The 25,481-nt window shown below is 48.5% G+C and overlaps 1 protein-coding gene across 10 annotated transcripts in view; it reads left to right on the top strand.

Moving 5' to 3' along the window:
• EPHA5 (EPH receptor A5) overlaps positions 1 to 25,481 on the top strand; it is a 220,036-nt gene that overhangs the window by 43,994 nt on the left and 150,561 nt on the right. For all 10 annotated transcript variants that reach the window (XM_064148552.1, XM_064148551.1, XM_064148550.1 and 7 more), the window contains exon 3: positions 4,026 to 4,689. In XM_064148552.1, coding sequence (XP_064004622.1) covers positions 4,026 to 4,689 — 664 coding nt within the window. The remainder of the gene's footprint in view (positions 1 to 4,025; positions 4,690 to 25,481) is intronic.

Genomic DNA, 25,481 nt, shown 5'->3' with positions numbered 1-25,481 from the left:
ACACTTTCAGTCAAGGAATTTCTTCTGTATCCAACCTGAAGCTTTCTAGCACAAAACCATTGCCTCTTCTCATATCACTGCAGGCCTTCCTAAGCAATCCCTCCTCAGCCTTCGTGTAGGTCCCCTTCAGATACTGAAATGCAGCTCTGAGGTTTCCCTGGAACCCTCCAGGCTGAGAAGCCCCAGTTCTTTCAGTCTGTCCCCAGGCTTTTCAGACCTGTGATCATCTTTATGGCCTCCTCTGGACCTGCTCCATCAGGTCCATGTTTCCGTTGTGTTGAGTATCCTGAGCTGGGCACAGCACTGCAGATGAGGTCTCTGCAGAGCAGAGGGGCAGAATCACCTCCTTCCATCTGCTGGCCACAATGCTTTGGATGCAGCCCAGCATGCCATTGGCTGCAAGTGCCCATTGCTGGGTCATATCCCGCTCCTTGTCTACCAAACTCCCTGACTTAACAGAGTTGGAGACTTCATGATCTAAAAGATCTTTTCCAACAGAATTGATTCTGTAATTCAAAACTTCTTTTAGTGAAGTCTGAACCACCCCCAGGCAAAGCAAAGATTCTGCTTTAGTCACACAGCTATGGAGCTGAACATCTGAGCCATGCTGTACATGGCAGGAGGTGTTGATAAAACTTGGCAGGCTTTAAAGGAGCTGAATTTTGGGACTGGCCTGTCTGTAAGTGGTGGATGGAAGAGGCGAGATGGTGATACAGCCTTCTTTTACAGCAGGCACAGCCCTGCAAAACCCTCTGCAGTGCAGAGGCAAAAAAAAAGAATACTTAGTGCTCTGCCTGGCTTTCACTGGAGATGTAGCCTTAGGTGACCTCGCTGAAGTCACTGAGACAGTGCAGAGGACTGCTTATTATTTGCATTAGTTCTGTGATAGGAGAGCAGGTGGAAAGCCAGCAGGCAGCTAAAAAAAGAAAACAACCAAGATTTTTGGCTTTGTGAAAGGAGCAGAGCAGCAAAGGGAATGGGAGAAGCAGGCTGGCAGATGAAGTTGAGAAGCGGCAGGGAGTGTGTGTATGGCAGCAGAGCTGGAGGCCACCAGTTGGCAGCCAGGTCTTAACATCAGCTGCATAAAAGGAAATCAGAGACTGCCCAAATGTTGCTGGGATGTGCTGGAGCATGTCCAGAGAAGGGCAATGAAGCTGGTGAAGAGTCTGGAGAACAGGTCCTCTGAGGAGTCACCAAAGGCACTGAGGTTGTTTAGACTGGAGAGGAGGATGCTGAAAGGAGACCCCATTGCTCTCTGCAACTCCCTGAAAGGAGTTTGGAGCCAGTTGGAGGTTGGTGACAGGGTGGACTTGTGATGATCTTAAAGGTCTTTTCCAACTTAAACTATTGTAAGTGGAGTATCTCAGATGCTTTCACTCATTCAGAGCCTGGGATCTATGCCCAAAAGAAAACAAATAAAGGTGAAAAAGCATACCTGAATTCCCAGTGTTGCCTTTGCGTGCCAACAGATACCAGAATTAGTGTGCATGTGCTGCTGAGCAACACGTGGTGGGGTGGAAAATTAAATGGGAAAGGATGGAGGCTTCCTGTAGCCAGGGTGCCTGTCAAATGAGTGATGGGAACAGCGGCAGGTTGCATGACACAGAGATGTTGCTCTCTACAACTCCCTGAAAGGAAGTTGCAGTGCAATGGGGCTTGGTGTCTTCTCCCTAGGATCAAACGATAGAAGGAGAAGAAATGGCCTGAAGTTGCACCAAGAGAAGTTTAGATTCTATCTTAGAAGCAACTTCTCAGCTGAAAGTGTTCTCAAAGACTGGAATGGGCTGCCCAGGGAGGTGGGGTAATCCCCATTCCTGGAGGTGTTTCAAAGAGGCAGAGATGTGGTGCTGAGGGCCACGGTTTAGCACCAGACTTGGCAGAGTTATAGAATGCTTGGATTGTATGATCTTGAAGGGCTTTGCCAACCAAAATTAGTCTGTGATTCTGTGGTCCGTGGAGGGAGGGAGTCCAGCTGGGAAGGTTCCAGGTAAGTCTTAAACTCCCTTTTGCTCTTTAAGACTCCTAGGATTTTGCTTTTTAATTTCACCTTCAGCAATGCCAGGTTGTGTGGAATGAGCAATTCTGTGATTCTGTGATGTGGCACTTGGGGATGTGATTTAATGTCTGTGATTGTGTTGGGTTGATGGTTGGACTTGATGATCTTAGAGAGCTTTTCCAATCAAAGCGATTCCATGGTTGTGTGAAAGATGCCTGAAATACCCATACCTCCTTTAGCAGGTGCTAAAGAGAATTGAGCTGAGTTACTGAAAATCAGTAACAGAAATTCTTCTTGCAAAAAACCCAAAAAGATCCTTTATGCAAACCAAATAAACAAAAGCTTTGAGATGCTCATCCCTGCTGTCAGTATTTATTTTTGTGGAGAAGCAGCTTTTTTTTGTGTGTGTGCTGTGCTGTGGTAGCAAATTGCAGTCCTGGAATCCTGGGGATTAGAAAGAAGGCTGAATAGCAGGACAGCTGGTGGATGTGGTTTAAAATTGTCCATTTAACCCAAGGCCACTCCACTGAGTGCTTTTTGAGCTCTTGGAGTTGTAGTTATGTGTGAGATCTTGGGCCTCTCTCCAGGCAGCCAGCCTGCATGAATTGCATGCTTCCTATTGATGGAGCTGAGAGCAACCTTTAGCTTCTGTTAACTCACCAGCAGCAGCTTGCTGGAAATCCCTGATTCAGAAATAGGTCTCCCATAAATGTTTTAACACCAGGCCATTGGAATGCATTTGTGTTCCCCTGCTTACGGCTCTGAAAGACAGAGAGAGAGCATTCAGCACCAAATCAACAGCTGCATTTTTGGTTTAATCTCTCAGATGAGGTTGATTTATATCTCAGAAATGGGGTGCTGCAGAGAGGGCTTCCAACATGGCACAGATTTTGTTTTTACTTTGTTTTTCCCATGCCCATATTTTCAGATGGATGCTGTCTCTTTAAGCTGGTGAGTTTTCTTTTCCAGTAATCATCAGGTGCTGCTTTCTGTCCTCTACTCTGTATTCCTTTGTTGGTCAAAATGACCCTGCTTTAGCTTGGAGGCTGGGACTCAGTGTTCTCCAGAGGTCCTCTCCAGCCCCTACCATCCTGTGACATACTTGTCTGACATCTCTAGTGTGGGACCAGGCAGAAGGTGCAGTGGCTTATACTCCCATCCCTTGCTTGGGGAGGCATGTAAAAGCAGAAGGGGGCAGCTGCCTGCAGTGTGTGAGGAGAGGCAGCTCTGTCTGCAGAAGATGGGGAAAAGGATCTGGGAGTGATGATGGACAATAGACTGACTGTGAGCCAGCAATGTGCCCTTGCAGCCAAGAAGGCCAGTAGTATCCTGGGGTGCATCAAGAGGTATGTGGCCAACAGGTCAAGGGACATTCTCCTCCTGCTCTACTCTGCCTTGGTGAGACAACAGCCGGAGTATTGTTTTCAGCTCTGGGCTCCAGTTCTGGACTTGCTGGAGAAGGTACAGCAAGAGGCTATTAAGTATGATGAGGTGTTTGGAACATCTCTCTGATGACGAAAGACTGAGAGAATTTGGGCTGTTTAGTGATGTTTAGTCTGGAGAAGAACAGCCTGAGGGGGGGATCTCATCATTGACAATCAATACTTAAAGGGTGGGGGTCGGGAAGTTGGGGCCAGGCTTTGTTCAGTGGTGCCCATGACAGGACAAGGTGTAACAGGTGCAAAATGGAACACAGGAAGTTCCATCTGAACATTAGGAGGAACTTCTTTAATTTAAGGGTGCTGGAGCCCTGGAGCAGGCTGCCCAGATAGGTTTTGGAGTCTCCATTTGTGGAGACATTCAAAACCGGAATAGATGTGCTCCTGTGTGACCTTCTTTAGGTGAATCTGACTTGACAAGGGGTGTTGGACTCAGTGATATCCAGAAGTCCCTTCCAATTCCTGCCATGCTGTGATTATTTATTTTCCCCATTCTGTTACAGTCTTGCTGAAGCTCATGGCCCTATTAGTTGGGAAAGCTGAGATTTTACAGGAGCTGTGACTTTAAAGTGTTTCTTTTTTCCTCACAGTGGGAAGAGATTGGTGAGGTGGATGAGAACTATGCTCCTATACACACATACCAAGTGTGCAAAGTGATGGAACAGAATCAGAACAACTGGCTTCTGACCAGCTGGATCTCTAATGAAGGGGCATCCCGCATCTTCATTGAGCTCAAATTCACCCTGAGGGACTGTAACAGCCTTCCAGGAGGACTGGGGACATGCAAAGAGACTTTTAACATGTATTACTTTGAATCAGATGATGAGGATGGGAGGAACATCAGAGAGAACCAGTACATCAAGATTGACACCATTGCTGCTGATGAGAGCTTTACTGAGCTGGACCTTGGCGACAGAGTTATGAAGCTAAACACAGAGGTGAGAGATGTTGGGCCCCTGACCAAGAAGGGCTTTTACCTGGCTTTCCAGGATGTGGGGGCCTGCATCGCCCTGGTGTCTGTGCGTGTGTACTACAAGAAGTGCCCCTCGGTGGTCCGCAACCTGGCTCGCTTCCCTGACACCATCACGGGAGCCGACTCCTCGCAGCTGCTGGAAGTGGCTGGCGTCTGCATCGACCACTCGGTGACGGAGGAGGCACCCAGGATGCACTGCAGTGCCGAGGGAGAATGGCTGGTGCCCATCGGGAAGTGCTTGTGCAAGGCGGGCTACGAGGAGAAGAACAACACCTGCCACGGTAAGGCTCTGCAGGGTGCCTGGGAGGCTGCCCAGTGAGGTGCATGGCCCTGGCTTTCTGCACCTCCATGTTGGCAGTGCTGCTTGAGTTGGCAGTGATAGGCTGGCTTCTCACTTCTACTGAGGTGCTTTGGCTGTGCCGGGATGGAGACAGAGACCTTGGCTGGATGTGGTGGGACTTGACGCATTTGTAGAAGTCCTTCTGGTGCATTCTAGGCTGTGGACAAGGAGAATCTGATGTGTCTCTGTTGCCTGTGAAGCACTGTGCTGTTTGGTTTGGGAGGCAGTTGCAATTTTAGGGGCTATTTAAATCCTTGCATTATTTAGCCTCAGTACTGGGGTTCCTTAGGAATTTTAGAAGCTCTGTTTCTTCAACTTGATTTCCTCCTGTGCCTTTCTCTGTGCCAGGGAACGTTTGAAATCTGTTTCCCTGTGCAAGATGTGTTTTGGTTTTGTATTTAAAGGAGTCTGTTTTTCTCCCTTTTGCACTCTGTAGGGGGAATGAGGATTTGCTGTGGTGTGAGGTGATTGATTTTCCTCTCTGGTAAATAATTGAATTCAAAGCTGCTCAGCTGTTCAGAGTTAAGCCTAAAGCCCTGCTGATAAAAATGCTTCCATGTATGCTGAGGTTTTCACACAAGTAGCTGGCCAAGGTTCCTGAGCTGCTGCTTAGCACAAGTTTCCTGAACCATCAGAGACCTTGAGCAGGAGTGCTGGGGTATCTAAAACCCAGGACTGAGAAAGGAAGGCTTCCAAAGAAGCACAAGATCCTGTAAGAGTGGATAATCCATGTCATAACAACCCCATGAGCATTGCAAGCTTGGGGCAGGGTGGCTGAAAATTACTCAGTAGAGAAAGACTTGGGGGTGTGATCAATGAGCTGGCTGGAGATGAGCCAGGGTGTGGCCAACATCCTGGTCTGGATCATCAATGGTGTGACCAGCAGGACCAGGGAAGGGATTGTCACCCTGTACTCAGCACTCATGAGGCCACACCTCGTCAGTCCTGGGTTCAGTTTTGGGCCCTACACTCCAATGAAGACATGGAGGGGCTGGAGCAGGTCCAGAGAAGGGCAGCAAAACTGGTAAAGAGTCTGGAGAACAGGTCTGGTGGTGAGCATCTGAGGGAACTGGAGTTGTTTATCCTGGAGAAACGTAAGCTGAGGGGAGACTTCCTTGCTCTCTATTACTCCTTGAAAAGAAGTTTGAAGCAATAAGAGGAGAGAAAATGGCATCAGGTTGCACCAGAAGAGGCTTAGTTTGGATACGAGAAGCAACATCATGACTGAAAGGGTTCTCAAAGACTGGGACAGGCTGCCCAGTTGAAACCCATCCCTGGAGATGTTTCAAAGAGGCAGAGATGGGATGCTGAGTGCCATGGTTTAGCAGCAGCCTTGGTAGAGTTAGAGAATGGTTGGTCACAATCTTAAAGGTCTGTTCCAACCAAAGGAATTCTCTGACCCTATCTAATTTAGTCACTAAATTTATTACATGCTTGCATATAAATTATGCCCTCCTGTTATGAAAGGTTCAGCTTAAAACTGTTTGGACCCCAAAAAACAAGGGGGCTGGGGGGGAGGGAACTAAGATAAAAGATTTGAATGCAACAATGAAGTCAGGGTTGCTTTTTCTCTTCATCTGGCTGTAGACCCTCCTGAATGGTGTTTGCAGTGTTAGTGCAGAATAGACCTCAGTGCATCTCCAGAGCAAACTGTGGCCTCGATCCTTTAGTCTTTATTCACACACCATGCCCCTGAGGATCACACACTTCAAGTGTCTTCAAGGGCTGATTTGGAAAGAAACATGTGAGGATGGTTATTTTTGGAGGAACAGCTTGTCGAGTGTGCTTCCTGACCAGGAGAGTCTTCTTCGTCTAAAGGTGTAGCCAATACAGCAAAATCTACCTTTGTATTGCTTTTTCTGTGCCATTAAAGGGACTGTTCCCATTTTGGGGGGACTGAGAGTTGGATGTTAGGAAGAAGTTCTGCACCATGAGGGTGCTGGAACACTGTGAGAGGTTGCCCAGGGAGGTGGCTGAGGCCCCGTTGCTGGAGGTGTTCAAGGTCAGGCTGGACAAGGCCCTGAACAACCTGATCTAGGGGAGGAAATCTCTGCTAAGTGCAGGAGCATTGGACTGGGCGAGCTTTGGAGGTCCCTTCCAAACCAAACAATTCTAGAGTTCTGTGATTCTATGACTTGGTGTTTGATATTTCACAAGGGGAGATAACAGTAGCCCCAAGTTGAGGAAGTCTAGTCTGTCGCAGGCGAGGAGTGTGGGTCAGAGAGATTATGGAATCAAAGATTACTGAGGTTGGAAGGGACCTTAGAGATCACCTACTCCAACCTACCTGCTATGGACAGGGACACCTCTGAACTAGACTTGGTTGCCCAAGCCCTTATCCAGCCTGGCCTTGAACATCCACAGGGAAGAGGCATCCACAACCTCCCTGGGCAGCCTATTCCACAGTCTTACCACCCTCCTGCTGAAGAACAACTTCCTCAGATCCAGTCTAACCCTGCTTTCCCTCAGCTTCAGACCATTCCACCTTTTCTTGTATCTAGACACCATTAGGAAAAGTCCCTATGCAGCCTACTTGTAGCTCCCTTCAGGTGTTGGATGAAGTCTAACTACAAGGTCAAGTATTGCTTCATTATGGCTCAAAATGCTGTCTCCCACAATAACATGCAGTGGTTAGATGCTCTGTTTAAATGCTGACTTCAGTGACCTGGAAGATCTTTGGGAGGAAAAGGGCACATCCATTGGTCACCTTTCAAATCCTGCCCTCCAGGGAGGGGGCATCCACAGCTTCCGTGGGTAACTTGTTCCAGTGTCTCAACACCCTCACTCGAAAGAATTTCTTCCTAATCTCCAGTCTCAATCTCCGCTCTTCCAGGTCATAGCCATTGCCATTGTCCTGTCAATCCAAGCCCTTGTCAAAAGTCCTTCCCCAGCTCACCTGTAGCCCCCTTCAGGTACTGGAAGGCTGCTCTAAGTTCTCCCTGGAACCTTCTCCAGGCTGAACAACCCCAATTCTCACAGCCCGTCCCCCTAGAAGAGTTTCTTCAGCCTTCTGACCATCTTTGTGGCCTCATCTGGATGCTCTCCACCCACTCCATGTCCTTCTTGTGCTGGCAGCACCAGAACTAGATGCAGTGCTGCAGGAGGGGTTTTAGCAATGCAAAGAGCCAGAATCCCCTCCCTGTCCTGCTGCTCTCACTGCTTTGGATGCAGCCCAGCACACAGCTGCCTTCTGGGATGCCAGTGATCATTACTGGCTCGTGGGAGGTTTGCCATCAACTGACACCCCCAAGTCCTTCTCCTCCAGACTGCTCTTGAGCCACTCCTCACCCAACCTGGATTTGTGCTTGAAATTGCCCCAGCCCAGGTGCAGGAGCTTGTGAAAATCTGTGTAGTTTGGGTTCTGTTTAGCACTGCTTTGCTGTCTGTACAGCCAGCACACTGCACAAGCAGATCAGACCATGTCATATTTACAGCCTTGGTGTCCCCAGTGAGAGGAATTGCTCAGCTGTGTCTGTCAGTGCCTTCTTCAAACAGGAACCCTGCTGACAAGATGATGAATTCAGAACATCAGTGCCAATTAATGATTTGTAGGCAAAAGGGATTTCAGTGGTGCCCATATTTGTGAGAGTAACTGGGATTTACATCACCTCTAATAAGAGAGTGTTTCCTGGCTCTGTCCAGATGTGACACCAGAGCTTGGGAAATGTCATCTTTGAGGGAGAAATTTGAATAAACAAAACCAGGCCTGAGAGTGTTCCCCAAAGCATAGTCACTAATAAGCTGCTTCTGCCTAAGTGCAAGCAAGCAGGGAAACTGCTGGAGAGAGCTGTACCCAAGTGATTTAGAAAGCAAAGGTCAGAAATTGTTTAGGTATTTGTCAAAGTTACAAACACAGAGTGCTGAGACCATCATTGTGTCAGGCAGGAGCAGGGAGAGCCTTTCAAACCAAGCACCAGTCAGGCTGTCCAAGAGAGAAAAACACAAAGCTTCTACACCACATAGAGTTCTTGGTGTTATTTAATCTGCTTGGAGAATTCCTGGAATTGTTTGGGTTAGAAATGACCTCTAAAATCATTGAGTCCAGCCATCAACTCAGCACCACCATGGCCATTACACCATGCCCCCAAGTGCTATGTCCACACATCAACTTCTATTGTAGGTGGAATAAAAACTGATTGACACAGGTCAGCTGACATAGGTCAGACATTTAGCTACCAAAGCACTTCTTGGGGTGATTTCGTTGCTGGCTGAGTGCTGTGGTTGATAAGACTGAAGAATGGGATGGGGCCATCCAGAGGGACCCAGAGGTGGAGAAGTGAGCTGAGGAGAATCTCATGAGGTTCAATAAGACAAAGTATAAGGTCTGCACCTAGGTCAGGGCAATCCTCAATATCAATCCAGGCTGGGGGATGATGAGATTGAGAGCAGCCCTGCAGAAAAATACTTGAGGGTGCTGGTGGGTGAGAAGCTGAACATGAGCCAGCGATGGGCACTTGCAGCTCAGAAGGCCAATGGCAGCTTGGGCTGCATCCAAAGCAGTGTGGGCAGCAGATGGAGAGAGGTGATTCTGCCCCTCTGCTCTGGTGAGACCTCACCTGCAGTGCTGTGTCCAGCTCTGGAGCCCCGAATACAAGAGAGACATGGACCTGATGGAGTGGGTGCAGAGGAGGTCACCAGGGTGGTCAAAGAGCTGGAGCACCTCTGCTGTGGAGACAGGCTTAGGGAGCTGGAGCTGTTCAGCCTGGAGAAGAGAAGGCTTCAGGGAGACCTTAGAACTGCATTTCAGTATCTGAAGGGGACTTACAGGAGGGCTGGAGAGGAACTGTTTAGAAGGGATGTGTTTGAGGCCTTGTGCCTGGAGACATTTGAGATCAGACTTGCTGTGTCCCTGGGCAGACTGTTCTAGTTGGAGGTGTCCCTGCTGTGTGCAGGGGGTTGGATGAGATGACTTTTGAGGGTCCCTTCCAACTCTGTGATGGAGGTGAAGCAGAGGTACTAGTCTTCCTCCCAGAGTGGTGCAATCAGCACAGATGCTGAGGGCCCTTGCCCAGAGCTGTGATTGGTCCCTTGTCAATCAGCTCTTGCAGGGCTATTTGGAGAGAATTGTTGGGGTTGATTTTTGGTTTTCTCAGCTGTGCAGGAGCAGGCAGGCAGAGGTAATGCTCCTCAGTTGGTGGGTAGAAGGCACCATCTGGGTAGGGCAAAGGAGGCAAGTGAGGGCTGGCAGAGATGCTGATGGCAGAGGCAGGGCTGCTGACTGCAGTGCTTCTGTGTCAGCACAGCAGCTGTCCCAGGGGCATGATTTGTGAGTCACACACAGGAATGGTACCAGAACTAAACCTTGCATCCCAGCCAAATCACTTTGTGTGCTGTTCTCGAGTGGTGAGGCTGCAGCCTCAGCCTCCACCTTCTCTGGCCTGTTATTTTTTGGAAATAGAACCATGCTGCTACACATGTAAAACTTCTTTTGGAGCTTGAGTTTGGCTCCAAAGGAGCCAATGTTTCTGAGCTTTGCATCTGGTGTAGGTGCGGAAGTGGGACAACTTTTCTTCAGTCCCATCCACAACTTGCTTGCTTGTCTCTTCTTCCCCTCAGGTGCTGCCCAGAGAGGTTGTGAAGTCTTCTCTCTGGAGGATTCCAAAACATTGTGATCATAGTATGGTTTGGGTGATACATGGCATCCAGAGGTCATCCAGTGCAACCCCACTGCATTAATCAGGGATGTCCTTCACTAGATCAGGTTGCTCAGAGTCTTATACAGCCTGACCTTGAATATCTGCAGGGATGGGACCTCAGCTGTCTCCCCAGGCACCCTGTTGCAGTGTTCCAGCACCTCCCTGGTTCAGAACTTGTTCCTAACATCCAGTCTGCTGTTCTCTCATTTCAAACCGTTGCCCTCATCCTGTCACTGCAGGGGTTCGGAAACAGTCCCTCTGTAGCCTTCTAGTAGCCCACTTTGGGTGCTGGAAGGCTGTCCTAAGGTCTCCCTGGAGTCTTTTGGGAAAGAACAACTCCGGGTGTCAGTATAGATTGGGGACTGATCTGTTGGAAGGCAGTGAAGGGGAAAAGGATTTGGGAGTCCTAGTTGATGGGAGATTGACGTGAGCCAGCAGTGTGTGCTTGTGGCCAGGAGAGCCAGTGCCATTCTGGGGTGTATTAGAAGGGCTGTGGTCAGTAGGTTGAGAGTGGTTCTCCTGCCCCTCTACTCTGCCCTAGGGAGGCAACATCTGGAGTACTGTGTTCAGGTCTGGGCCCCCCAGTTCAAGAGGGACATAGAACTGCTTGAGAGTGTCCAGTGCAGAGCCACAAAGACGATTAGGAGAATGGAACACCTCTTTTATGAGTAGAGACTGAGGAAGCTGGGGCTCTTTGGTGTGGAGAAGAGGAGACTGAGAGGTGACCTCATCAGTGCTTATATATAGGTAAAGGGTGAGTGCCAGGAGGCTGGAGCCAGGCTCTGCTCGGTGATGCCCAATGACAGGACAAGGGGCGATGGGTGGGAGTTGAGGCACAGGAAGTTTCATTTAAACATGAGGAGGATTTTTTTCACTGTGAGGATGACAGAACACTGAAACAGGCTGCCCGGATTGGTTGTGGGGTCCCTCTCTCTGGAGATAGTCAAAACCTGCCTGGATGAGTTCCAGTGTGATCTACTCTAGGTGATCCTGCTCTGACAGGTCCCTTCCAACTCCTGACATTCTATGATTCTCTTCTCCAGGCTGAACAACCTCAGCTCCCTCAGTCTGTCCTCTTAGCAGAGGTGCTCCAGGCCTCTGATCATCTTTATGCTCTCCTCTGGACCCACTCCAGTCTTTCCTGTGTGGAGGTCTCCAGGGCTGGATGCAGTACTCCAGGTGAGGTCTTGGCAACCTGCTGTGGGTGACTCTGCTTTGGCAGGGGACTTGGAGTAGATGAGATCCCTTCCAATCCCCATCATTCTGTGCTTCTGCGAAGTCTCTCTCTAAGCTCCTTGTTATGGATACTAGATGCTGCTAAATCCTGTTTGTCTTCTGGGAGACTTCCCAGCTAGGACTCAGGTGGATAAAGCAAGCCTGCTGTTACCCTTGTGGTGGTGTGGAAAACAAGCAAAAGCCAGGGATATAAATAAATAAATAACAAAAAAATCTCTTTTTAATTGTTCTACTGGGAGGTGATTACATGGCTAGCACAACATTGATGGAAATATTCAGTACATGGAAAACACTGAATTTGGAACTAAAGTTGCCCCCTCCAGGGAGGTCTTTGCCCATCGTTCATATTTCTCGTGCATTTTGCTGATTAAATCCAAATTGGCTGGGAGTGGAGCATGGGAGGTGTTTAGACAATTATCAGCTGGAGTGCCTGGTTAATTTTAATTAGACACAAAACTAGGCAGTGTCAGAGGTAGCTGCAGTTTTTGGCTGCAGGGTGCATGATACCTGTTCAGAGGTATGGAAAAGCACCTGAATGCTACATCTCAGCAATGGGCAGTTCAGACTGCAGGGGGAATGGGAATTGTCTCTAGAGAGCTGTAAGCATGGCTGGGGCCCAACAGTGGTGGAGATGTGTTAAATCTGGTTGGCAGACAGTCACCATTGGTGTTCCCCCCAGGCTCATACTGGGGAACAGTTCTCTTTAAGGCCTTTATCAGTGATCTGGATGAGGGGATTAAGGGACCCTCACTATGTCTACAGATGATGCTAAGCTGGATGGCAGTGTTGATCTACTGGAGGGCAGGAAGGCTCTGCAGAGGGACCTGTTCAGGCTGGATTGATGGGCCAAGGTCACTTGCATGAATTTTAACAAGGCCAAGTGCCAGCTCCTGAACCTTGGTCACAACAGCCCCCATGAACTTGGAGCAGAATGGCTGGAAATTGCACAGCAGAGAAGGATCTGGAGGTGCTGGTTGTCAGCCAGCTGAAAGTGTGCCAGCAATGTGCCCAAGTGGCCAAGAAGGCCACCAGCATCCTGGCCTGGATCAGCAATGGTGTGGCCAGTGGGACCAAGAAAGGGATTCTCCCCCTGGATTCAGCACTGGTGAAGGCACACCTTGAGTCCTGGATTCAGTTTTGGGCCAGTTACTCCAAGAAGGACACTGAGAGGCTGGAGCAGGTTCAGAGAAGGGCACCAAAGCTGGTGAAGTGTCTGGAGAACAGGTCTGGTGAGGTGCATCTGAGGGAACTGGGGGTGTTTAGTTTGGAGAAGAGGAGTCTGAAGGGAGACCTCATTGCTCTCTATAGCTGCCTGAAAGGATGTTTCATCGAGGTGAGAGTTGGTCTCTCCTCCCCAGGAACAAGTGACAGGAGGAGAGGAAGTAGCACCAGATTTGGTAGTTAGATGATGGTTGAAGTGCATGTTCTTAGAATTCCTTTCAAACCAAAATCATTCTCTGCTTCTCTTGCATGATCTGGACTTGTCAAGATGTTCTGTTCTGCACCTGCAATCATTAATAGGAGCAGGGAAGCGTTTTCCATGGATCAAAGCTGTGTTGCAGCAGAATTGATTCAGTATTGCTTTTATCTTAGCTGTGTGTTTGCCTTCCTGATCAGAGGCATGGCATCTGTGGGTGTGCAGTCTATCGTGCTTGGCTAATGAGTTGGAACCTTCTGCACTACCTTCTACACTTGTAACCCTCATAGCCTGAAATTGCATCAGGGGAGGTTTGGGTTGGAGATGTGGAAAAATTTCTTTGCTGCAAGAGTGATCAGGCATTGGAACAGGCTGCCCAGGGAGGCAGTGGAGTCACCATCCTTGGAAGTGTTCAAGACACATGTGGACATGGTTTAATGGCTGTGGTGGTGTTGGGTTGAAGGCTGGACTCAGAGCCTTGTCGAGTCTGACTTTGAATATCTTCAGGGATGGGGCCTCAACCACCTATCTGGGCAACTTGCTGCAGTGTTCCAGCACCCTCATGGTGCAGAGCTTGCTCCTAACAGCCAATCTAAATCTGCTCTCTCTCATTTCAAATCCTGTCACTGAAGGCCTTTGGAAACTGTCCCTCTGCAGCCTTCTTGTAGATCCTCTTCAGGTACTGCAAGGCTGCTTTAAGATCATCTTGGAGCTTTCTCTAGGCTGAAAAACCCCATCTCCCTCAGCCTGTCTCATAGCAGAGGTGCTCCAAGTACCCTGTTCATCTTTGTGGCCCATCTGTGAATGCCATTGACTTTCTGTGCTGCTGCCTTGCTCAGACCCAGCTTGCTTATAAACTGGGGGGGGGGGGTGTGTGTGTGGTGTGTGTTTCCAAACATTTAAGGACTCTGGAGCATTATTAAGGCTGAAGTACAGGACTGCTGTGAATTTAATTGCCTTGATTTAAGATGTGACTGTTCCCAGCTGTCCACTCTGTCCTGTTGCTAGTTTTGCAGAACTGGTAGTCTGGCCATGAGCTCATGTGACCAGTGAAGGGCTTGCCTTGATGTTCTTCTAGCCTGGGAACAAATAAGACGTTCCTCTGCCTGGATGGGAATTCGTAGCAGAAGGGTGACTGCAACTTCTCTGACTGCTCAGGCTCTGCCAAAGCTTGTTTGTCAGAACCTTCATTCCACCTCATTTATGTTACATGATATCATTTATGTTTATATGAAGGTGATACATCATATTGCATGGAGGTGTTCAGGAAGCACGTGCCAGGGCACTTTGGGACATGGTTTAATAGCCATGACAGTCTTAGGTTTATAGCTGGATTCTGTTCTAGAGATCTCTTCTAACTGAAATGATTCTATGATTATTAGAGGGCTGATGCACCTCTCCTGCAAAGGCAAGCTGAGACAGTTGGGGTTCTTCAGCCTGCATGTGAAGGCACCATGACCTTTATTGATCACCAGAGCCATAGTTGCCATCCACCAAGTGAAATGTCTGCCTCCTGTATGGTCAGTTGTGTTTCTATGGTTTTAATTCCCCAAATAATGCCATTTGAGGTCTTACCCAGGGTTGGCCAGTCTGTCATTCCATCACAGGGGTGACCAGGGGTCACAGCATAGCCTTCAAAAGCTGCCTAGAAAGCTTTTTAATTACTGCAGAGCCAAAGGGAAAGCTGCTCCTGACCAGCTCATTTGGTATTCAGTGGAAGCAGCCTGTGGGCTGCAGCTTTCCCAGCTCCCAGCTGCTTTGCAGAGAGCCTGCAAGGCAGGCAGTGACAGAGGCAGGGCTGTGGACTTCATCACTGCTGTGGCTTTATGTGGGCTTGAGGAGCAGCAGTGATGATGGGATTTGGGACAGGAGCCAGCCTTTTATTCATGTAAATCCAAGGCAATCGGGCATGTTAATTACTGGAAGAAATCTACAGCAGGGAGGAAAGAGTTCGGGAGGACGGGGAGGTGCCATGGTTAATTGCCAAGGTCCATGGATGCCCCATGACCTGGTGGGATTTCCTTCATTGCTATGGTTGACTTGCAGCAGATTGAGTATTATCTATCCAGGAGGAAGCCTCCTGAGTCAAGTGTCTGCAGAGGTAATTTGAGGTAAAAATGACTGAAAGCTCAGAGTGCTCTGGGAAAGCCACTCACAGGATCCTCCAGGAAAAGACAGATGCTGCTCAGGGCTTTTGCATGCATAAGAGTGTGGCCAGCAGGTGCAAGGAGGTGTTTCTCTGCCTTTACTCTGCCCTGGTGAGGCCACATCTGGAGTATTGTGTCCAGGTTTGGGCTCTCCAGTTCAAGAGGGACAGGGAGTCTGTGATGGTCACAGGTCCCTTCCAACCTCTAACATTCTGTGATTCTGTGACAGGGATCCAGAGAATGGGGCCGGTCTCTTTTCAGTAGTGCCCATTGATAGGGCAAGGGGACAATGGGCACAAACTGGAACCCAGAAGATGTCACTTAAACACGAGGAGAAACCTCTTTGCTGTGAGGGTACTGGAGCCCTGGAGCAGGCTGCCCAGAGAGGTTGTGGAGTCTCCTTCTCTGAAGTCCTTCAAAACCACCTAGATCTCATTGCCCAGGGTCACAATGTTCAGGTGGATTTTGAATTACTTCAGGGATGGAGACTGGATGATCTCTGGAGGTCCCTTCCAACCCCCATCATCCTTTGATGCTGTGTGCTGATAAAGGGCAAGTGTACAGATGATAGCATTTAACTTCCTGTCCCTCCTGGTTCGGGGATTGCTTTTGTTGCCTGATGGTCTTTCAGTGGCAGAGCAGCTGAGTGGCAGTTTTGTTCTTGACATGAAATGCATGGAAAGATCTACAAACCTAGATCCATGGAATTGTTTGGGTGGGAAAAGCCCTCCAAGATCATCAAGAGAGATGATCTTAAGATCTCTTAAGAGAGATGATCTTAAGAGAGATGGGGACCCTCTGGAGAGAGTCCACAGAGAGCCATGAAGATGACTGGGGGACCTGAGCATATCCCCTGTGATATGAGATTGAGAGACCTGGATCTGTTTAGTCTGGAGAAGACAAGACTGAGAGGAGATCTCATCAGTGTGTATGAATTGGAGAGGGCCAATCTCTTTTTGGCAGTGCACAGTAAAGACAAGGAGCAACATCTACAAACTGGAACACACAAAGTTTCGCCTCAACATGAGGAGAAACTTCTTTACAGTGACAGAGCACTGGAACAGGCTGTCTGGAGAGGTTGTGGAGTCTTCTTCTCTGGAGACTTTCAAAACCTGCCTGGATGTGTTCCTGACCAAACTATCCTGAGTGATCCTGCTTCAGCAGGGGGCTTGGACTCAATGGTCTCTGGAGGTAACTTCCAACTTCTAATGATCTGTGATTCTCTGAGTCCAGCCTTCAACCGAGCACCACCATGGCCATTACACCATGTCCTAGAATGCCACATCCACAAATTTCTTAAAGACCTGAGGGCTGGTGACTCCACTACTTCTTGGGCAGTCTCTGCAGGAGGCAGCAGATGTCTGCCTTGCAAAATGGTGTCTCTCTCTCTCTCTTGCCTACCCAAGTTCTCAGTCAGGCTCATCTAAAAGCTTTTCTCCCCTTCCCATGCAAGAGGTTGGCCTCCATTATTTATTTATTTGTGACGCCTTTGTAGGTTTCTGTTTGCTTTGGGTTGTTTTATTTATTTATTTTCAGCAGAGCTTTTACATGAGTTTTTTCTCTGCTCTCACAGTTCAAGCATGATTTAATCTGTCAAAACTCGTTTGCTTAGCTGCCCTTGATTGTCTTGCATACTTCCACTAAAAGAGGGCACTCAACCTTCCAGGCATGCTGCTGCCCAGACGAATCAAGTGTCACAGCAGTCAGGACCTGCTCTGCTGTGGTGACAGCCACAGCATCCTCCGACAGAGCCCACAGCAGGGAGTGTAGACAGGGTAGTGCCTGCAGTTGTGGCTGGGGTCACAGCACTGTGGGCCCACACAGGCAGATGCAGGCAGGTGTGAGCTCCACAGACATAATTCATCACTCATGTGCAGAGCTAGTTTGGTCCAGATCTGAGAGTCTAGAATCACAGCATTGTTTGGGTTGGAAGAGACCTCTAAGATCATTAAGTCCAACCATCCACCCAACACCACTATGACCACTAAGCCAGATTCTCATGTGCCATGTTCAGGTTTTTCTTGAACACCTCCAGGGATGGTGACTGCACCACCTCCCTGGGCAGCCTGTTCCAATACTTGACCACTCTTTCAGCAAAGAAATTTTTCCTAACCTCCAAGCTAAACCTCCCCTGTCACAATTTCAAGGCATTTCCTCTCTTCCTATCACCTGATACTAGGGAGAAGAGACCAACCCTCACCTCACTGCAACCTCCTTTCAGGGAGATGCAGAGAGCAATGAGCTCTCCCCTCAGCCTCCTCTTCTGCAGACTAAACACCCCCAGTTCCCTCAGCTGCTCCTCACCAGACGTGTTCTCCAGGCCCTTCATCAACTTTGCCCTTCTCTAGATGTACTCCAGTCCCTCAAAGTCCTTTTTGGAGTGAGGGATTGGACTGTATCATGTTAAAGGGCTTTTCCAACCCCATGGATTCTATCTTCCCATAATTCTACAGTGTGCTCTTTATGCAAGGAGTAGGAAAGAAGTTTTCAGTCACTCTTCACTCTTATTACAGTTCAAAATGACTTGTCAGCCCTTGGATCCTGCTTGGAGGACTTGGTGCATGCTAGGAAGCCTTTTCCAAGGAGCTGCTGCAGTGCTGTGTGCTCGGCACCTGGCATCTCTGGGTCTCATCTCGATGCACCACTAACTCAATATTCAGCAGTCAGGTCAAACATCTCCTGGGCCTGGCTTTGCTGCTGTGCTACGTGGGGTTTTCACTCTGTGGTGTGTGGGCTGGCTGCCAGCTGGAAATGTGGTGCCTGGGGACAAGTGCAATGATTGTGTGAGTCTGTTATTGAGTGAGCTCTGAGCATGGCTGATGGCATTGACAGCAACCCTGTCACCCTGATGGGGAAAGCCGCCAGTCACGCACTGCCTCTGAGGTGGTGTCTGCTAAGTGCAGGGGACAGTGCCCTCTGCCACACCACAGCATTGCAGAATGGTAGGGTTTTGAGGGACTTCAGGACATCATTTAGTCCAACCCTCCTGACAAGTCAGGTTCCCCTAAAGACCACAAAGAAACACACTCACGTGGTTTTGAATGTCTACAGAGCTGTGACTTCATCACCTCTCTGGGCAGCCTGCTCCAGGGCTCCAGTACCCTTAAATTAAAGAAGTTCCACCTCATGTTCAGGTGGAACTCCAATTTGTGCCTGTTACCCTTTGTCTTATCACTGAGCACCAAAAAACAAAGCCTGGTCCCATCCTCCTGACATTCAACCTTAAAGTATTGATCTGAAAATTCCATCCTCCTGACATTCAACCTTAAAGTATTGATCTGAAAATTTGATCCTTACTCTGGTGAGACCTAATCTGCACTGCTATATCCAGCTCTGGAGACCCCGACACAGGAAAGACATGGACCTGATGGAGTGGATCTGGAGGGGGATGATCAGAGGGATGGAGAACCTCTGCTATGGAGACGTGCTGCAAGAGTTGAGGCTGTTCAGCCTGGAGAAGAGAAGGCTGCAGGGAGACCTTAGAGATGCATTTCAGTACCTGAAGGGGACCTACAGGAAGGCTGAGGAGCAACTGTCTAGAAGGGTTTGTGGTGATAGGAGGAGGGGCAATGGTTTGAAACTGGAGCAGAGGAGATGTGGGTTGGATATCAGGAGGACGTTCTGCACAATGAAGGTAGTGAAATACTGGAACAGGTTACCCAGAGATGTGGTTGAGGCCCCATCCCTGAAGGCATTCAAGATCAGATTTGCTGTGTCCCTAGGCAGCCTGATCTAGTTGGAGGTGTCCCTGCTGCCTGCAGGGAGGTTGGACAAGATCACCTTTGAGGGTCTCTTCCAACCCAGTGCAATCTGTGACTGTGAATCCTGTGACTGTAACCTTTTGATGTTTTTCCTTCCAGAAAATTTGCCTCATTTAGTGTCTTTGGTCATGCCTGTGTGGCCAAATAGTTACTGCACTTTGTGCACATGACTAAGGGCACAGTGCAGCTAATGTGGCATCTGTGCTTACTCTAATACCAAGTATGACCCTGAGCTAGCAAGAAAATAAGTCTTGTACATGAAAAGCAAGAGCAGTCCAAACTAGAGTCAGGGTTTTCAGGTGGAGGCACAAAAGGTTTTGCTTAGAAGCTCCAGTGTTGATTTTCAGCAATTTTGTTGCCACTCTGCTGGGAGAGGAACCCCGGGGGGGTTGAGAGAATTTGGGCTGTTTAGTCTGGAGAAGAACAGCCTGAGGTGGGGATCTCACCAGTACTGATCAATACTTAAAGGGTAGGGGTCAGGAGGTTGTGACCAGGCTTTGTTCAGTGATGCTCATTGACAAGACAAGGAGTAACAGGCACAAACTGGAACATAAGTTCCATGTGAACATGAGGAGGAACTTCTTTAATTTAAGGGTGCTGGAGCCCTTGAAAAGCTGTAGACATTCAAAACTCAGCTGAATGTGTTCCTGTGTGACCTGTCCTAGCTGATCCTGCTTTAGCAGGAGGGGTGGACTGGATGATCTCCAGAGGTCACTTCCAAGCCCTAGCATTCTCTGATTCTGTGTGACGGTCATGCTGCAGTTATGCCTAGGACATCTAGAGTCTGCAGAGACCTTGTGGGCTTTGGTTGGAGGCAGGTTGTCACTGCCTGCCTGGTGCTGGCCGATGGATGAGAGGCTGTGGACAGCCAAGCAGGAGCACCTCGGACTGCAGAGTCCCTGTCTGCATTTGTGCATTGTGTGTGTGGACGCAAAATCAACCTGGGCTGTGACCAGAGAGAAACAAAAACATTGTGTGCAGTAAAGGCTTCTGTTTTGTAGAAATTCCAATTTTAGGTGTTCCAATGATTGATTTCCCAGATGCCATTGGGAAAAGTGTGGGGCCACATTCAAATTAGCCTCATTGTTCCATAATATCTTGGTGGAGTAGAAGGTTAATTAGTACCATAGGCAATATGCATTATTCATCACAGCAATCCTGCTTTTCTTCTGCTGGGCTGTTGTGTGCTGCTGCAAATGTTTTCCCTTACAAGAACAAATCCTTGCTCTAGTATTTTTCATCCTGCCACATCATGGTTGTGATACATAAATTATGTGGGCCCTCTGATGCTGCTGAGGTGTCAAAAGGACTCTGATTCTGACATTCAATTTCTGTCTTGCTTGAGTGGCCGCCTCCAGGACTGTAGGTGGTACAAGGTGATTCTCATAGAACTGTAGAATTGTTCTGGTTGGAAGAGATCTCCAAGATCTTTGAGTCCAGCCATCAACCTGGTGCCACTATGGTCCTTAGACCATGCCCCAAAGTGCTGTGTACACACATTTCTTGAACACCTCCAGGAACTCCACCACCTCCCTGGGCAGCCTGTTCCAGTCTTTAAGAACCTTTTCAGCCAAGAGGTTTCTTCTGATGTCTAACTTAAACCTCTCCTCCTGGTGCAGCTTTGTAGCTGGGAAGAAGAGAACAACCCCCCCACCTGGATTCTGCCTCCTTGTAGGAGGTTGGAGAATTACTAAAGTTTTCCGCAACATCCCACTCCAGGCTTGAAGTCCTGACCTGATGTTGTTGCTACAGACTGGCTGCTTACAGCATCCCAGCACAGATCTTGGGCATCTCTATTCTCACCCCAAGAGTTGAGGCTGGAAAAAGCTCTTTCTATAAGGGCTTCTTCAAGCATAAGGGTGAAATATGAGGTGTCCATGGCTACCTCCCACTCCTAGTGTTCCTGTCACTTGCTCTGGAGTATCCTGAAAGCTGAAGCTGCAAGCAGAGGAGATGGCTGACCAGTTTGCACAAGGTCCAGCAAGTGTTAGCATTAACTTGAAGAGGCTGTTTGTAGTGCAGAGACTTGGGCCTTTCTCAGTTCAAGTCACCAGCACTCCCTTGTCCTCAGCCAGTAATGAGTCCACCAGAAACGTGTAGTGTAGGAGGAGGAGTTCCACAATACTGTGATTCATCTGATCCTCTCTTTCCCTAAAGGCAAGACACTTTCACCTCTAAGATCCTGCTGCCTTCCCTGTCCAGCATGCAGGAGGTTGAGTCACTCCGAGATTACAGTGCTGTGGGTACCTGCAGCTTCCAGAGCAGCACCTGCAAAGCAGGCTGAACTGCACTGATACCTCTCTGCCATGGTGCCTGCCTAAAAACATGAGTCTCAAAGAGCTCTGCCAGGCCGGCCACTGCCCTCTAGGCTGCATCAAAAGCAGCATGGCCAGCAGGTCTAGAGACCTGATTCTGCCTGTCTGCTCTGGTGAAAACTCACCTACAGTGCTGTGTCTAGGTCTAGGGACCCCAACACAAGAAGGACATAGACCTGATGAAGCAGGTCGAGAGGAGGGCCACAAAGATGATCAGAGGGCTGGAGCCACCTCTGCTATGGGGATAGGCTAGGAGAGTTGGGGCTATCCAGCCTGAAGAAAAGAAGACTCTGGGGAGCTCTGGCAGCTGCATTTTGGTATCTGGAGGGGACCTACAGGAAGGCTGGGGTGGGACTGTGTAGAAGGGCCTGTGGTGATAGGACAAGGGGCAATGGTTTGAAACTTGATCAGGGGAGATTTAGGTTGGACATCAGGAAGAAGTTCTGCACAATGAGGGCGGTGAAACACTGCAACAGGCTGTCCAGGGATGTAGTTAAGGCTCCATCTCTGGAGACATTCAAGGCCAAACTTGTTATGATCCTGGGCAGCCTGATCTAATTTGGAGGTGTCCCTGCTCAATGTAGAGGGGTTGGACAAGATGACCTTTGAGGTTCCTCTCCAACCCAGTGGAATCTGTGAATCTGTGTATGTGAGTCTGGCATCCTTCTGCCCCCTGAACCCTCAATGATTCATGCATAGAGAGATATAAGGAAGGAAAACTGGGACACAAAGCTAGGGTTTGACTTCCTCATGGTCCCACACACCACTTTGGGCAGAGTTGAGAAGCTCAGCCTTCCAGCTTCTGCCATCCTTACCTTAAAATCATTAGCAATCCCTCTGATCTCTCTTGCTTCCTTTTTAAGCATTTAGACAATGCATTTACCTTCTAATGTGTTGCTTCAATCCCCATCCCTGAAGGCCTTCCAAAGATGTAGAGATGTGATGCTGAGGGGCATGGTCTAGCCCCAGCATTGGAAGAGATAGAGAATGGTTTGACTTGATGATTATGGCTTGAAATTGTGCCAAGGGAAATTTAGGTTGGAGATTAGGAAAAAAATATTTGCTGCAGGAGTGATCAGGCATTGGAACAGGCTGCCTAGGGAGGTGGTGGAGTCACCATCCCTGGAGGTGTTCAAGAAAGTTGTGGGCATGGCACTTTGGGCCATGGTTTAATGGCCATGGTGGTGTTGGGTTGCAGATTGGACTAGATTATCTTAGAGAGCTTTTGCATCCCAAACAGTTAGATGGCTTTGTGATTCTTAGAAGTCTTTTCCAACCCAAGCCATTCTGTGGTTCTCTGATAAAATGGTGTGTCCGCCTCACACAGCTGAGCACACCCTGCCAAGTGACACTGTGCCGGTAGTGTCCTGGGGGAGTCTCCTGCCCTGAGGTGGCTGGAGGCTGAAGTATGGCAGGGTTCTATCTTAAACAGTGCCATGCACCACCAGCAGCTGCCCTCATCCCCCCAGGAGTACTCCATTTTCCCTTGTGCTCGCACCCACCAGCTGATGTTTTCCAGCCCCCATGACTCACTTCCCTTCCACCCCTCTTGTTTTGCTCTCTGCATTGTTTTTGTCTCCCTGGCTTCCCCTTTGGAGAAATGGAACACCCAGTGTAAGTGACTGCATTGCTATTTGTCTCCTCCCAGCTGGGACCAGGAAGGATTTGAAGGGCAGGATTCCTGCAGTCTGATGCAGAACTCATGATGTTGGTTGTGTCAGAGAAGATAAAATGAACACAAGCTGTGGAGCAAGGGAGACTTAGGTTGGACATCAGGAGGACGTTCTGCACAAATACTGGAACAGGTTGTCCAGACATGTAGTTGAAGCCCTGTCCTTGGAGACATTCAAGGCTGAACTTGATCTCTGGATGGCCTGCTCTAGTTGGTGTCCCTACTGCCTTCAGGGCTGTTGGACAAGATGACCTTTGATGGTCTCTTCCAACAAGATGCAATCTGTGAATCTTGAAAATGAGTAACCATGGTGTGTCTGGGCCTTTCTGGGACAGTTTGAAAACAGCTTTTCACTAAGAACAAACTTGAACATAAGAAGTTCCATTTAAACATAAGGAGGAACTTACAGCTTTAAGGGTGGTGGAGCCCTGAATCAGACTGCCCAGAGAGGTGGTGGAGACCTCTCTGGGGACATTCCAAACTTACCTAGATATGTTCTTGTGTGACCTTCTCTATGTGAACCTGTCTTGGCAGGGGAGGTTGCACTCAATCACATTTAACCTTGAGGAAGGTAGATTTAGACTGGAGATTAGGAAGAAATTCTTTAGAGTGATGGTGGTGAGACACTAGAACAGGTTGCCCAGGGAAGTTGTGGATGGCCCCTCCCTGGAGTCCAATTTGGAAGATGCCTTGAGCAGCCTGTTTTAGTAGAAGGTGTTCCTGCCCATGGCAGGAGGCTTGGGGTTGGATGATCTTTATGCTCTCTTATAATCTAAACTATTCCATGAATCTGTGAATCTCCAGAGGTCTCTTCAACCTCTACCGTCCTGGGATGCTGTGAACAGACATGTGGATAAAGACCTAGACTCCACGTGTCATAGAATCATAGAATCAGACAGCTTGGAAGAGACCTCCAAGCTCATCCAGTCCAACCTAGCACCCACCCCTATCCAGTCAACTAGACCATGGCACTAAGTGCTTCATCCAGTCTTTGCTTGAACACCTCCAGGCACAGTGACTCCACCACCATCCTGGGCAGCCCATTCCAATGGAAAATCACTCTCTCTGTGAAGAACTTCCTCCTAACATCCAGCCAGTGTCTGTAAAACAGTTAGCAGATGTATCTGATCCTTGCTTTAGGTGCTGTTAGGAAGTAGACCAAGGAGCAGTCACAAGAAAGTGAAGGGATGACAATGAATCATAGAATGGCTTGGGTTGGAGGGGACCTCCAGTGGGTGTTATCTTTTCTCCCTGCTGATTCCCCACCCCTTTTTCAAACAAGCAGCTGGGATGCCTTTCAGGACACCTCTGCTCTTCCATGAAAACTGCATTTGGAGTGTCATTTAAGGTGAAAACTGAAGGATATCCACACAGTGTTTGCTTGGAAGTTGATTATAGGCTGCAGAATAATAAGGTAAATTGTACCTAAGATATAATTATGTAAAGCAGCAGAAGTGGAGGGGCTTTGTCAGCATGGTCCTTAAGAGCCTCATCAATAACTGATGAGCTTCAGCAAACGTGCATCATGTGTAGACTGCTTTGGTGCATGCTGCTGAGGACATGAAGGCAAAGGAAATTTAGGTCTTTTTTAAGCTTTCTTGGGACAAAAACAACAACAAAAAGCTCACAGCAGTCAGTGGTGTGTGAATTTAGTGTTGTGGTGTAGATCAGCGTGGTTGAAAGTCTTAATGAGAGAAAATCTTCTGTGGATGCTGCATCCATAGATCTCTGGAACAGCTCATAGGGGCAAAGATGAGACTGTGTGGCTGATAAATAATAGAAGAGCTTGGCTCCCTCCCCTCCCTTCTTTCAGGTTTACATGACATGAAGCACTACTAGAAAAAGAAGTGTTCAGTCTGCACCAGAGTACAGCAAAAGCCATTGTTTTTCTGGGAAAAAAACTTCTGTTGCTGTTAGCTTTTTGAAGTACTTGGTCTGTTCATAGATTCATAGAATCGTGAACACCTCCAGGGAGGGGGCGTCCACAGCCTGCTTGGGCAACCTCAGTCTCTCACCACTCTCACTCTCAAGAATTTCTGTCTAATCTCCAGACTCAGTCTCCCCTCTTCCAGCTCAAAGCTGTTGCCCCTCATCCTGTCTCTGCAAGCCCTCGTCAGAAGTCCCTTCTGTTGTCTATAGATGATGTCATTATCCTTTTTTTGGTGATGATGAAGCAAAGCAAAGAAAGGAATTGCCCAAGGTATGTTGGAAATCAAGCTTCCCAACTTTGTCCTTGGAAAACTATGTGTCCATGAACATACAGTGACTGTTACTCATTAGAATGACAGAACAGCTCAGGTTTGAAGTGACCTCAGATATCATCTAGTTCAAATCCCCCTGCCATGGGCAGGGATACCTCTCAACTAGACTTGTTGCTTAATGCCTCATCCAGCTTGGTCTTGAATACCCTCAGGTAGGAGGAATCCACAACCTCCTTGGGAAACCCATTCCATATTTCATATCTTATATTACTATAGGCAGAATAACAAGGGAATAATAAAACACGCGTGGCTCAAATTCCTGTTCCAGCATGAGTTCCTGGAATTCCT

Source organism: Pogoniulus pusillus, chromosome 9 (assembly GCF_015220805.1).
Source record: "Pogoniulus pusillus isolate bPogPus1 chromosome 9, bPogPus1.pri, whole genome shotgun sequence".
Taxonomy (NCBI): Eukaryota; Metazoa; Chordata; class Aves; order Piciformes; family Lybiidae; genus Pogoniulus; species Pogoniulus pusillus.
Note: the sequence above shows the minus strand (reverse complement) of the source record. Positions and strands in the feature narration are given on the sequence as shown.